This window comes from Bombus fervidus, chromosome 18 (assembly GCF_041682495.2).
Source record: "Bombus fervidus isolate BK054 chromosome 18, iyBomFerv1, whole genome shotgun sequence".
Classification (NCBI taxonomy): domain Eukaryota; kingdom Metazoa; phylum Arthropoda; class Insecta; order Hymenoptera; family Apidae; genus Bombus; species Bombus fervidus.
Genome location: NC_091534.1, coordinates 7172704 through 7185658, shown reverse-complemented (window position 1 = coordinate 7185658; position 12955 = coordinate 7172704). Strand labels below are relative to the sequence as shown.

At 41.1% G+C, this 12955-nt stretch overlaps 2 protein-coding genes across 13 annotated transcripts in view; both read right to left on the bottom strand.

Moving 5' to 3' along the window:
• Window positions 1-330: 330 nt before the first annotated feature.
• Window positions 331-3919, bottom strand: Ints11 (integrator complex subunit 11). 4 transcript variants are annotated; one of them, XM_072020950.1, is made up of 5 exons: window positions 3791-3919; window positions 2230-2482; window positions 1743-2165; window positions 850-1674; window positions 331-759 (listed from the first exon to the last, which is right to left on the bottom strand). In XM_072020950.1, the coding sequence occupies exons 2-5, from the start codon at window positions 2476-2478 to the stop codon at window positions 469-471; spliced, it is 1788 nt and encodes a 595-aa protein (XP_071877051.1). In that variant the 5' UTR covers window positions 2479-2482; window positions 3791-3919; the 3' UTR covers window positions 331-468. The 4 variants fall into 4 exon arrangements, with proteins under 4 accessions (XP_071877051.1, XP_071877050.1, XP_071877048.1 ...); XM_072020949.1 differs by lacking the exon at window positions 3791-3919 and adding an exon at window positions 3006-3132; XM_072020947.1 differs by lacking the exon at window positions 3791-3919 and adding an exon at window positions 2661-2985.
• Window positions 3920-4182: 263 nt separating this feature from the next.
• Window positions 4183-12955, bottom strand: part of Nrx-1 (neurexin 1) — a 661903-nt gene continuing 653130 nt past the window's right edge. For 8 of the 9 annotated variants that reach the window (XM_072020888.1, XM_072020889.1, XM_072020894.1 and 5 more), the window contains one exon: window positions 4183-11918. In XM_072020888.1, coding sequence (XP_071876989.1) covers window positions 11495-11918 — 424 coding nt within the window. In that variant the 3' untranslated portion in view covers window positions 4183-11494. The remainder of the gene's footprint in view (window positions 11919-12955) is intronic. The other variant, XM_072020892.1, reaches the window with a different exon arrangement.

Here is a 12955-nt window from a genome sequence, read left to right as displayed (position 1 = left end):
AACCAAATACCTGCTATAATGGTTATTCAATACATTTCCTCAGTTTTTGATAATGTCATAAAAAATGCAGTAATAGTATTTTCTTTAATGATATTTAGCTTAAAGTACAAAAAGGAGTAAAAAATGGTATTTATTCTATATAAGTAATTAGATACTTCATATACAATACTATAATGAAAAAGATATTTTTAATCTATCAATATTCAAAATTATAATACTACAATACAACACGATAAAATACAATACAATATAACGCAATTATTCTAATGCATTTTTTTAAATTAATTAATGACTTAATCTGTGCTGAATAAGTATATAAAACACATAGAATTTATAATTTATACCTATATACACTTCATTCACCATAGGAGTATCACAGGTTACAAAAAGTCTTCTTAAGATCCATTATGTACCAATTATGTAATTGATTATTTTTGTTTTTAATACATTGAATCATCAGATCATTGTTTAGTTTAGCATAGTTTGTAAAAATCCTAGAATGTAACTACCCAAATCTTCATCTTGATTTGTCCATGAAACATACACGCTTTTTTGATCATCTTCATCGCCTTCTACTTTTACTAAAACAGATTCGACAGATATTGATCCATCTGTTAATTGGACTGTCCAACCTGATAATCTCTCTTTCAGTGGTTGTAATAATTTTAAAGTTGTTGAATGTGCTGGACCAGGGTCCCTTACTTGTACAGTGGATGTAAAGCGTACTATATGTTTAGTTATACCTGCAGCTTTTGTCACCTTAAAACAAATTTCCAATTATTTATTATGTATAGCTTAACAAATATATAAGTATATATTATCGATAATTGAACGGAACGTGATAATTACTTCATCTGCGTCCACAAGACATACTCCATCTTCTCGTAACATTAAAACACTGTGGAGTAATCTTCGTCGTTTGGGATCTGGTGGTAAAGCCGAATACCTTTTGGCTTCAGACTTTAACAATGCTAAAGAAGCGTCTACTGGCACTTTGGCAATGGTTGTGATAACACAAGTTTCTCCATTTGCAGGATTGTAACAATTTGTTCCAAATTCTTGTTTTATTTTTTCTTTTAAAAACTCCATTTTAGCAAATTCTCCATGTACAAGCATAACATTTTTTGGCTCACAATATTGTATTAATTGCATAATACCTTTTGCATCTGCATGTGCAGAGAAAGACATATACTCTACTGCCATTTTGACCTCGACAATCTGTCTGTTTTCGAATTCAATTCTTCTAGAACCATTTAAAACTTTATGTCCAACAGTGCCTTGAACGCAAAATCCAGGCATAATAACCATATTTGCTTCGTTTGGTGCCCATTTCTTAAAAATTTGTAAAGATAATCCTGCATGCAACATGCCTGGTGTAGCAAATACTACCATAGCTCCAGGATTATCAATATATGCTTTATCAAATGGTTTTATATGTTTAAAATCAAACATATTTCTTTGCACAAAAGTTTTCTTAATCTTTTGATTAGTCCAAGTAATAAACATTTTATAATAATTATTCGCTTTTTCAGTTAATCCTAAAGCAAAATATACAGGAACTTTTAAATTCATTCGCTCCCAATATGTTTCTAATAATATACATAATTCTTGTGCACGTCCAAGAGCAAATACGGGAATTAATACTTTGCCACCTCTATCTATGCATTCATGAACCTAAAAGATAAATTTATAAGTTTCATGTAAAATCTAATACACGTGTAGCATTAATAATATCGACATACTTTCTTTAAGAAGTCTCTTTCTCTACATCTTTTAGAATCTCTGATAGTTGTTGCATATGTTGACTCTGATATTAATAAGTCTGGTCTACATTTATCTATCCAAGCAGCACCTAAATGCCTATCAGGAGTCATATTGTAATCCCCAGTATAAACGATTGATTGTGAGCCAACTCGAATCCAAAACATTGCAGCACCAAGTACATGTCCTGCATAATATGCTTTTATTTCCAGCTCCGAATCAACCATCACAGATTGATGCAATGTAACAGCAATAACCTTTTTCATACAGTCTTTTATCATTTGTGATGTAAAGAAGTTGCTTTCTCCTTTACGTTCTACTGCAACTTTTCTCATATCTTCGAGTAAGATTGGTGCAATGGCTTTTGTTGGATGCGTCATATAAATTGGTCCAGTATAGCCTACCTGTAAATGCAATCATTTCGTCGAAGATCATGTTTTAATAACTAACTTTTATGATCTATATTACCATTTCTGTAAAGTATGGGAGGGCACCACAATGATCTAAATGAAAGTGTGATATAATCACACAGTCTATGTAATTAGTCGTTGGTCCTTCTGGGATTATGTATGAAAAATCTGGGAATCGTCTTTCATCATTGAATCCCATGTGCATGCCACAATCCAACATAATGTTCTTTCCACCCATTGATACAAGAATGCAGCTCCTTCCAACATCTTGACCAGCTCCCAAAGGGGTTACTTTGATATCTGGCATTTTTCTAAATAATGTATCTCAATTAAAATAACCTATTCACTTCATTTATTTACATAATATTATCATATAATAGAAAGATATCTATTATAATAAGGAAAATTAGTTTCGTAAAAATAGAGAAAATATTATTATTAAATTTGTAATCAATGATATAGTAAACTTTCTATTATTACAGTTGTTACCTATAATATCAGTCCTTTGACTAATAGGCTGTTTAAAAGACTTATTTTATATGTTATTAAAAACGATCAATTCACAAATATTAATTATTCATCATTCGTTTCGTTGCTATTTTTGTATAATGAAGGACAAACTGAGTATCAATCCTTGTTGCTTCATGTTATTAACCTATACTTTTACCGTGTCTTTACTGGAGACGAGATGTAGAATGCAAGTGACTGATAGAATACGACTAATATAGTAGCAGCCTAAATTAAAACTAAAATCTTCTATGAAATTACAAATAAAATATAGAGAAGATATTCTATAATCGCAGAAGAAGTGTAGACTTTCATTCCTATACATACTTCTGCTTTAAAAAATTGCGATACGATCTATAAATAACTTAAGCATAAATTATGCCCGATAAGTAATCAATTAATGAAGAGAGCAAGAAAACCAGCAGAAGGAATAATGAAAGCTGTAAAAGTAAGAAGAGAGCGAGCAGTGTTGGTAAAACGGATAAAAGTAAAATCAGAAGCCATTGTACAGAGAAAGAGAGAGAGACATTTCTAGTTTTTCTATAATTATTTTAAATAAATATTTTACTTCTACATTAAATTATTTCTACATTATTTGACGATCGATCCACGTGTTCAACTCAATGATAACCATGGATGATAAATGATGTCGTCATTGATAACAAATCAATGTTCGAGTCGAGCCTGTGTAAGCGCTGTGCACGTGAGAATCAACAGGGACGTATGAATCTTCATGTGCGTCCTGCTTCGTAATTTGCGGATGATTCTACACAGTAATTGTTCAATAAATCTAATATATTTCATAAGTTCATATAACCGTACCGTTCGTATTATCAATTTAATACGGTACACATAATTTTATAAAAATTGATATATAGGATATACACATACATCGGATTAATACTATGACTTATAAGATTTGTTCATTTGAATTTTTTCACGTTGTGGAAAGTATCTAGTAAACTTTGGTTGTAAAATTTTGTTCTTGATAAAGATTGTTTTGAAAGACATCCATAACATATACAAAATTCTACGATTTGTAGAAACGTGTTTTATCTATTGTTCCTGTTTTACCTACAATAAACGTTGATATTTTATGTACAGTTACCTACATGATCGAGCAACATTCAAGAATTTTTAAAGTAGCGTTGCGCCTGTATCATGTCCAACCTTCTTCCACCGGACTGTGGAAACACGTTCCTGCCCCTGGATCGTTAGACGCAGTTTCATCAATAGCCTCCTGTACGGCAACAGCGAATAATTAAGTAAATTAATATTGCAAAAATGATCGTCTCTACGGATATATTAATAAGGAATAAAACTAACATAAGAATATGATAAGTTTCAAATTTGTCAAAATAAAAAAAAAAAGAAAAACAAGTGACGTTTTATATTATTTTAGAAATCCGATACGCGATAACCTTTAAACACAAACGCAAGACTTGCGGATTTTCCCAATCTCCTAAATCACAACTATCTGGGAAGGTATGGAGGCAGGCTCGTACACAGTTTCAATACTTTATTCATATAATTTCGTAGTTACGGCATTATTTCTATATATTTACATATCTCCAATTTTTTCAAGGGAGCTCGTAATGCGTGCCTGCGCGCGCACTACTATATTATCCGTGTGTATCTGTACGTGTATCTGTTGCGTGTTTACATGTATTCGTGTTTGTTTGATCATGTTTTAGATAAGTTGTAAAACGTATCGTCGATATCGTTTCACCTTCTCTTGTCGCTGCTTACATTTTGTTCTCGTCCCCTTTATACTCGTGTCCTATAAAACATAGAACGCTACGGCGAAAGAAAGAGAAACTGCGAATTGGTTGCGCGGATCCGTCGTGTTGCATCGTGGCGTCGAAGATCTGCGCGTCTCTAAAGTCGGGAATTCTAACGAAAACGGCACAGGAGGCTTCGCATCGACATGTAAAAAATCTAAATGCATTATTTACGCTACGGCTCGCATTTTATATACTTGGCTCGTATCCACATTTAAGTTCCCGAAAACGAAAGGGGCTGGCCCGTGCGTGCCGAGGGAACACGCCGAGCCGGCCAATTGGCTCGATCGCTTTTTCTCTTTCGTCGCAGGAGAACACATGCGTGTGATTACACGTGCATCCACGCGCGCCACGCACCAATGCATATGTGTATATACCCTTTCCTGTCCGAGAAGGATCGATTTCCGATGTAAGCATTATACGCGCTCGAATCCTATTATACATACACACATACGTATAACAGTATACATGTATACGTGTAAGAATCGGGAGCTTCAGCTTCTTAAAGAACAAAAATATTCAGCGCGGTCGCTGTTGATCTTTCGGCATTGCGTAACATTCACCGCACAATATCGTCTGTTTTCCTGTTCTGTCATCCGCTTCTTCTCCCCCATTTCACAAGGAGTTTGCGTTTTTTCCCGCTCTTCGCTGTCCACGAACAGAGAGAGAGAGAGAGAGAGAGAAAGAGACACGCGACACACACACATACACACACGCAATTACTTTTCGACTACCTATAGATTGAATCGGTTTAGCGCGCCCGAACGTATAATAACTGTACAATTGTAAAATATAATTCCATCTAGCTATAGCGATTCTAGATACACTTGTGTGTCAGCTTATTATTCATTTTTTTTCTTTTTTAATTCTTTTCTCTTTTTGCTGCGTACTATCCAACGACTTTCGGTTCGCCATATCAAGTGTCTCACGCTAATAAACTTTTCGCCTGCGAACACGCGCAATTTTTCTTTCCCTACGTCTCGTACGCGTGCCCACACACACAAACACACACACTCAACATACACATGCGCACGTTCCATTACAGACACAGACACATATGCGATATTCGTTCGGTTTTGTTTCTCTCGCTCTCGCTTTCCTCTCACCATTTATCATTTATCACGCGTTCCTCTTTCTCGCTAACACTTTCCTTGTTGCCGCACTACGTATTTTAATAGTTAAGTGTAGGTATGACGTTATCCGCGACACACTTAAGTTCGAGGCTTTTAACGCGTTAAGTTAGAGTTTAGAGTAACATTTTGCTCGATAAGATATCTTTATTAGAAGTTAATTAGTTTAGTATAAACGTTAATCGTCAGTACACCGAAGGATATGCAGATAGAGAGTTTGGAGGGCAGTGATAACAATATGTCCGTGTTTTCTCGATGGGTGGAACGCGTGTTCTTGATCGATGGCGCGGCGTTGGCGTGCCACGCTACGCCACACCAACGAATAGCAAAGTCAGTTGCGATTGTTCATTTTTCAAGAGAAGAAAGCAGCAAAAAATTACCTTCACCACGGTACTCTGTTCCGTATACCACGAACAGACTGATACGTTATCGTCGATGAATTACGACCGACATCGTTTAACTAATCCGATAATCGTATCGCGTTCGATCGTACGGCAAAGGCGCGCGACTTTCTCGCTTCTCTCGTCCCTACCAAGACAAACGACTTGTCTAATCGTTAGAGAAAATTATCTTCGTACTCGAATGCATAATCTTTCGTATAAGCGTTAGGAAATCGGCTACGTTTAATCGCACTTGCACACTTCGAAATTTCATGCCATTTCACGTAGAAATTGTAAATGCAATCGGTGACGTTCGTTTCAACTACATAAGAAAGAAAGCGGTTTCGAGTTTTACCAAGTTTTACCAGAAAAGCCGTAAGACGATCGATCCGATCTTCGTCGTATTTATCATTCGTCGACGTGGCAGTGCCAGGACGTTTCGTTGTTTTAACCTTTTCGCTACTACGGGCAACTGCAGTCGTTCTGCGTAAGAATTTTATTTCGCGGGGGACAGCAACCACGTTCGACGAACAACGAATATGACGTTTCTATGCAGAGAATGGACAATCGGAAAAATGCTGCGTCGGACGATGTTACGATGCGATATCGTTAAGACTGCCCACTCAACTTCAGCCACGTAAATACACGAAATCCACATCGACTTATCGTTTTTTATAGCCTACGATCGATCTCGATGGCGCGACGCCTGTAGGATGTCGAGAAGCGAAGATCGTCGTGCCATCTTTAAGCGTCGTGCGTAAACCGGTTTGTTCGATCGAACCGATTCGACGAGGTATCGCGTGAATAAGAGACCAACGACCAAGAGAATGAAGAGAGAGAGAAAAAAGAAGAAGAAGGAAGATAAGAAGAAAGCGGAGAGTTGGAAAGCTCGTGACATTATCGACAAAGATCGTGCTATATTTGGATTCATCAAGTTCTTGTGCGATTAAGGTACGAAACGGTGTTTCGAAATGTTTTCGTTCGTCGTATCTTTTTCTTTTACTTTCATTCCTTTTTTCGATCGTTTAGAGAGAGAAAGAGAGAGAGAGAATTTAAAAAGAAGTCTCGGTCGCGTGCCTAGCAATGTTTTACCGTGCGAGCAATCGTTCCTTTTTAGGTTACCGCACGATCGGTCAACTCTTACTTTTCGTAAAGAGAAAAGGGAGAAAGCCGGGAACCAGCACCGATAAACCGCGAGAAATAGCGTGACTTTCGATTAGCCTTTTCATCGATTTCCTCTCTCGTCGTACGAAACGACCGATCGGATCGGTCGAAGAGTCTTTCGTTCTGATATGCGTGGGAACCGTGGTCGGTTCGGTCCGGACCTCGGCTTCGGAGTTTCTTCTAATTAAAACGCGTTAATCGTGCTTCCCTGAGAGCCTGTACTCCGACGTTATCGAAGGTGACGCCTCACCAAGTTTCTGCTACCGTCGTCCTGTTGGAGGACGCTGGTCGAGTCGCTTGCGCGCTCGACCGGAAAAGCGATGCTTGTCCGAGAAAGAAACATCCGCGTGATATCTTGGACTTTCCAGATCTTGGACATTCGTCGTAGACGTCGAATCGTTAATTGTGAAAGTTAGTTGGCGCAGTAGTTCCTTAAGTGGAAAACGTTCGAAAGCTTGGTGGCGATTGATAAAAGGAGAGAATTCGAGTAAAGAAGCCGGAACGATGGGGAAAATGGCGTATGATAAAAGGAGAGAATTCGAGTAAAGAAGCCGGAACGATGGGGAAAATGGCGTATGATAAAAGGAGAGAATTCGAGTAAAGAAGCCGGAACGATGGAAAAAATGGCGTACGATAAAAGGAGAGAAATTGGACGATCAGTCGAGTAAAAATCGCACGCGGAAAAGAGAAAATGAGTAGAAAAAGAGAGCGTGTCAGCGGCCAGGATACTGGAAAACGGTAGCCTGCGTTTCACCTGCGACGCGATAACAGCGCGTTTATCGTTGGCGATCGAAGCGATAATTGAAGTATAACGAGAACGAAGTTTCGCGGGGTTGTAGGAGCGCGCATCGAGGCGCGTTCAACGCGAATAACGAGACTAATGAGCGCACTCGTTAGCGAGAGTCGCACGCCGTGGAATCAACAAGAACAGGTACGATAAATCCGATAAGAAAATCCTCCACCAACTTTCTCCGTGAGTCGTTCGAGAAAGTGGTGCGAGGTCGAGAAGCGAACAGAGAACAAAGTTGCTGGCGTTCCTCGAACATTTAGCCACCGTGCAATCTCTTCGAAGCTGGAAACACTTGGCGATTGAAATAATCGTTGCATTTCGTGGAAGAGAGAGAGAGAGAGTGAGAGGAGGTAACGAAGAGGCTGAGAAAATTCCTACTTTTCTCTTTTTCTTTCTTTTTCTTCCCTCAAACTTTTTTTTAAATCTCCTCGCTTGAAACGAGACTCAGGACGTCGCACGATGTTCGAGGCACGCCGTGCGCGGACCAAGTGGAGAGTTCTTGAACATTTTACAATAATTGTACAACTTGGAAGCCTTTTAACGATCGGACGTTTTCTTCGTATCTCGTTCTTAGCCAGTTTCCTGGCCGAAACGAGAACGTCTCCTCCTCTCGACCTCCTGTCTAAGCGTCATCTTCACATTCTCTCTCTCTCTCTCTCTTTCTCGCTCTTTCGTTCATTCAGAGTGTCACACACTGGCACTCGCCGTTTCGACGAATGGTCGATCGCTGTGGGACGACGCACGTTCACAGTCCACAGTTGGGAAAATCAATTGCAAGCGAGTACGTATCGAACGATCTTAAATTAATCGAACTTACAGATCCCCCCTTCTTGTCGGTATCACGTTTCATTATTGCTTATCCGCGAATTCATCCACCGATTCTACGATTCTTCCTTCTTTTCCAGACGACACACGCTTTATCGAGAGACGTTCTTGAGAGAGAAGTCCTTTAGCCGACTGCGGGACATTTGGACGAGCGCTTTCGCTTAAGGAAATCCCAGCGGGAGTTCAGGTAATTCAGCAGCTTCGCGGCGATAGAGACGACCGAATTACGGCAACGAGTAGCAATTTGGCTTAGGTTCGTCGACGAGGACGTTGGAACACGCGCGATCTACGAACCAACTGGATCGTCAGCTGGTCCAGACTGGTGCTGTTTTCACGTGACAATGTGCCCTGGCCATTCACGCGCGAATAAAATAAACGAATAACGAATGAAAGTAGCGTTTTGAAACGTACATCGCGCAGAAATTAAAGCATCGATAGTCTGCAGGATATCTGTCTTAAATTTATTATCGATTCAACACACAGTAGAACAGTAATTCCTATGTACACGTAGTTGCGACACGAACACCAGTCTCGACCAGACGCCCGTTAGTAAAGCCGGGAACACCAAGCAGCGTGATACGAAAATATAGAGTATTTCGTCGATAATTATACTTTGGTCGCGCAAGAGGCAAGCTACGCTTTCGGATGGCAAGGTGCATCGTGAGAAGAGATGCCGCTGTCGGCTGGAAGCCGGAGGAGAAGCCCGCGGAGAGTTTCTATAGAGGCGGATACAGCTGGATTGAAACGGCCTCGAATATCCACGAAATGGAGTTCCTGCGACGCGCCAGTATAATTAACCCTTTGCAGCCCTTTGTTCGAGGATGCACGCGCAGCGAAATTTCGCTTGACAATTTTTATTTCGGCAGATATGCAGCGGGATATCCGACAGACTGTCGGACAGAGACGCGAAACGAAAGGAAGCATCGCAAGCAAGAAGATACAAGACTGATCATTCTCTGCAGAGGAAACAACGATAGTCTTCCACGAAGAGTATAAAGACTATGCTGCACAAGTATCGAGATAAAGCGACACGAGGAAGGAACGCGCGCTGGCGATTTCGGACATCAAAGGGTTAAACACCGGTCAAGCTTGATTCGTTTTTTTGTCTTTTTCTTTTTTTTTTTTTTTTGGCAATACTTGCGTTCACACCCTGTGTATACGTATAAGCATCGATCTGCGCATGGCTACGTGTCATTTACTATTCCGACAGTATTCTCCGAGCGTTTCCGCGCGCGATCACTTACAGCTTACAATGTCCGCGTCCCGCAAGAACGCGTTAAATTTACGGCTAATACACCGACGTTACTTCGAGTCGCTTCTTTATATTCAAACAAAACAACGCGGACTATCTCTCATCCCTTTCATACCGTTTCCATCATGCACACCGTAACACGTATCTGCACGCTCTCTTCCATTGTTGTGTTAATAAAATCTATAATTTAATAAACAATTTACACGCATAACATAATCGATAAATATCGTGTATGTATATATATATATATATTTTTTTTTTGCTTTCTTCTATACAACAATAAGTTCATTAATCGCTAGATAGGATCGTTCGTATTGATACTTTCGTTCTTGCGCGTTAATTCCAACACTTTCTCGTAGCTTAGCGCGCGCGCTTCATGGACTATGGCGACGTCCGAACGAAAGCGAATTTTACTCTTCCTCTGCTGGTCTTTGCCGATCCTCGAAATACGTCGCGCGCTCAATTTACGTCTCCTCGAACGATCGTTTCTCCTCTCGAACGCTCCGCCTAAAGCAGGATCATCGTGCACCTGAATGCGCGATGAACCTGTGCATGTACAACGAATATACAACTAACAACATATCTAGCAACGAGGAAGAAGTTTGATTTTACGAGACTGCGCGAGAATATTCGTCTCTCCCTTTCAATTTCTTTTCTTCTTTCGGGCAAGTAGCGCGCTCGTATTTCGAGGACTCGGCGCTCCGAGTCGCGTCGCCTGTGCTCGACGTCGCGTTTGCGCCGACAAAGTGCTGCAACTAAAGCCGAGCGTCGCTCTGACGAAGAGTAACAACGCCATGCTCCACGTCCGCTCGGACACGTTTTCGATCGGCACAACCATTCGATACATCCTTCCGCAACGCACCTTCCGTGCCTCTATCCCTTTCCCTTCTTCTCTCTTTCGCGTCTGCGTTTCTTCCTCATCTGCCTCTTCCTCTTTCTCTGCACTTTCCAGTCGACGCGATCGGTCTCGTCCCGTCGTTACGCCGATCGCCGCAGCGAGCTTCGAACCGCTCGATGTCTTCCATCCTGGACGCGCGCAGCCTCCGCCGACAGGATCGTCGCGCACAGCGTCGACCAGGCTCGATCTCCATCGATATAACATTGGATATGCTTATAATGCTGATTCACCTAAGGTTGACCGGCGGCTGAGACACGGAGGACATGGGATTTTGCCTGTCTGGTCGTGTGCCGCCGGAACAACGATCGCATCACGACGTCTGCGAAGATCGCTCGAGACGACTCGTCTCGGGCGCAGTCTCTTCTCTCGTTCGCCGCGTTTATCCGCGAGGAACACAGCGCGTTCTAACGTTCGTGGAGAAACGCGTCGAAAAACTAATAGCTAAATAGTTCGCCTAGCACCAACGAAGGACCTAAGAAGAGGCTGTCACACGTTCCTCGTCAAGTTCTTGGACTCGCGTGTTCACCTGGCCACGAGGTTTTCAAGAGCACGTGCGCCACTCAAGCGGACGCGTGAATCTCGAAGGCTGGCCGTCTCTACACGTACCACTCTTTGATGTCTATCAGTTCTCGTTTCTTGTTCGCTTTGCTGCCATTTGCGCCGTTCTTCATGGGCCCGTTGAACGGCTGGCCGGAGCCAGCGGCGCCGAGCAGCGCCGCGTTCGGGTCCTGGCAGAAGGTCTTCGTCTCGTCCACCTTGTAGCTGGTCTCTGGACGATTCTTGAACTTGAGGATGATGAGAATGATGAGGATGATGGCGATCAATGCGGCGGCTATTATGCCGATTATCAGCGCCGCGTTCTCTGCCGCCTCGGACGTTATCCTCTTGTTGTTGTTGTTGTTCTTCGGCGGCGTCGGCATCGGCGGGTAGATGGGCGGTGGAGGCGGTGGAGGTGGGTCCGTCATCTCCGTGGTCGTTGTTTGGGTCGTCACGGTGCTCGATCTCTGCGTCACAACGCTACTGCAACGTTCGAAACGAGTCATCGTGAGTATCTGTCACCTGAATGCTAGCAATATCCTAGCAGTATGATATTGAGTATGATAATTGAACGTAACGATCGACAGCTTAATGAAAAATTCAGAATGAACGACCTAACCAACTGCCATCCGTTTGGAAAGCTAAAACGTGCGGCTAATAAACGTGTGTAAGCGATGACGAGTATACTCGTGAAACACAGAGTGTGTGTGGCTGTTGCAATATGCAATTAAGTTGCAACGAAACGGCCGCTTTATCTCTTAATTTTATCACTCCAGTTTATCGCAGTTTAAACAGCAAATTGCAACTACTTCTTACGCACGACGAGTATACTCGTCAGAAACAACCAACTGGTCAAGGAATGATCGTTCCTTTGTTACTCAAATTTCTTGCGTTTTTCGTTTTTCAGAGTTACGTGCTTTCTAGTTCATGCAGCAAATAGATGTTAATTATTCGTTAATGTAAACTGAAGATTTTTAATTTGCGGATAATATCTATGATATAACAATTATAAATGTAAAACCAGCCGAAACTCCTGTACATATTCTTTCAGTTGCTATGTTGGGACGAACTCCGATTAGAAGCATGCAAGCTCGAACAATCGCATTTATCGAGAATAAGTTTCCATCATTTTTGTCTATCGCGCTTTCACGATACAAGTTGCTCTATCCTATAGGGCAGAAAATATTTCGGATAACCGACGAGTTCGACGATAATAAAGTTACTCGGTCACGAGTTCGCGTAACTGACAGTGAACAAAAACCGGATCGGACAAACGAACTTCTACGGTATTTTTATCTATTCTCAAATTTGTCAATTTCGCGGAAAATTAATATTTTTCGATGGTTTAATCTTTCGAAAAATTCCCAAAATTGTCTCACATTTTTATAATTCGTTGATTCTATCGATAATCCTTTTCGTAAGAATTTTCCAAATAACTGGTATTTTTATTTCTCTGTCGAGAGGGAAGTCGTTAAGCGAAGAAAATACAGGAAAATTGTGATATTTCCAGTCGTCCTCGT

What these genes read in the sequence shown, in the direction of transcription:
- Ints11 (XM_072020950.1), bottom strand. Translation starts at nt 2,478, where the DNA reads ATGCCAGATATCAAAGTAACCCCTTTGGGAGCTGGTCAAGATGTTGGA. An exon ending in TCCCATACTTTACAGAAATG is followed by an intron (nt 2,166 to 2,229) that starts GTAATATAGATC and finishes TTGCATTTACAG; the next exon opens with GTAGGCTATACTGGACCAAT. An exon ending in AAAGAGACTTCTTAAAGAAA is followed by an intron (nt 1,675 to 1,742) that starts GTATGTCGATAT and finishes TTTATCTTTTAG; the next exon opens with GTTCATGAATGCATAGATAG.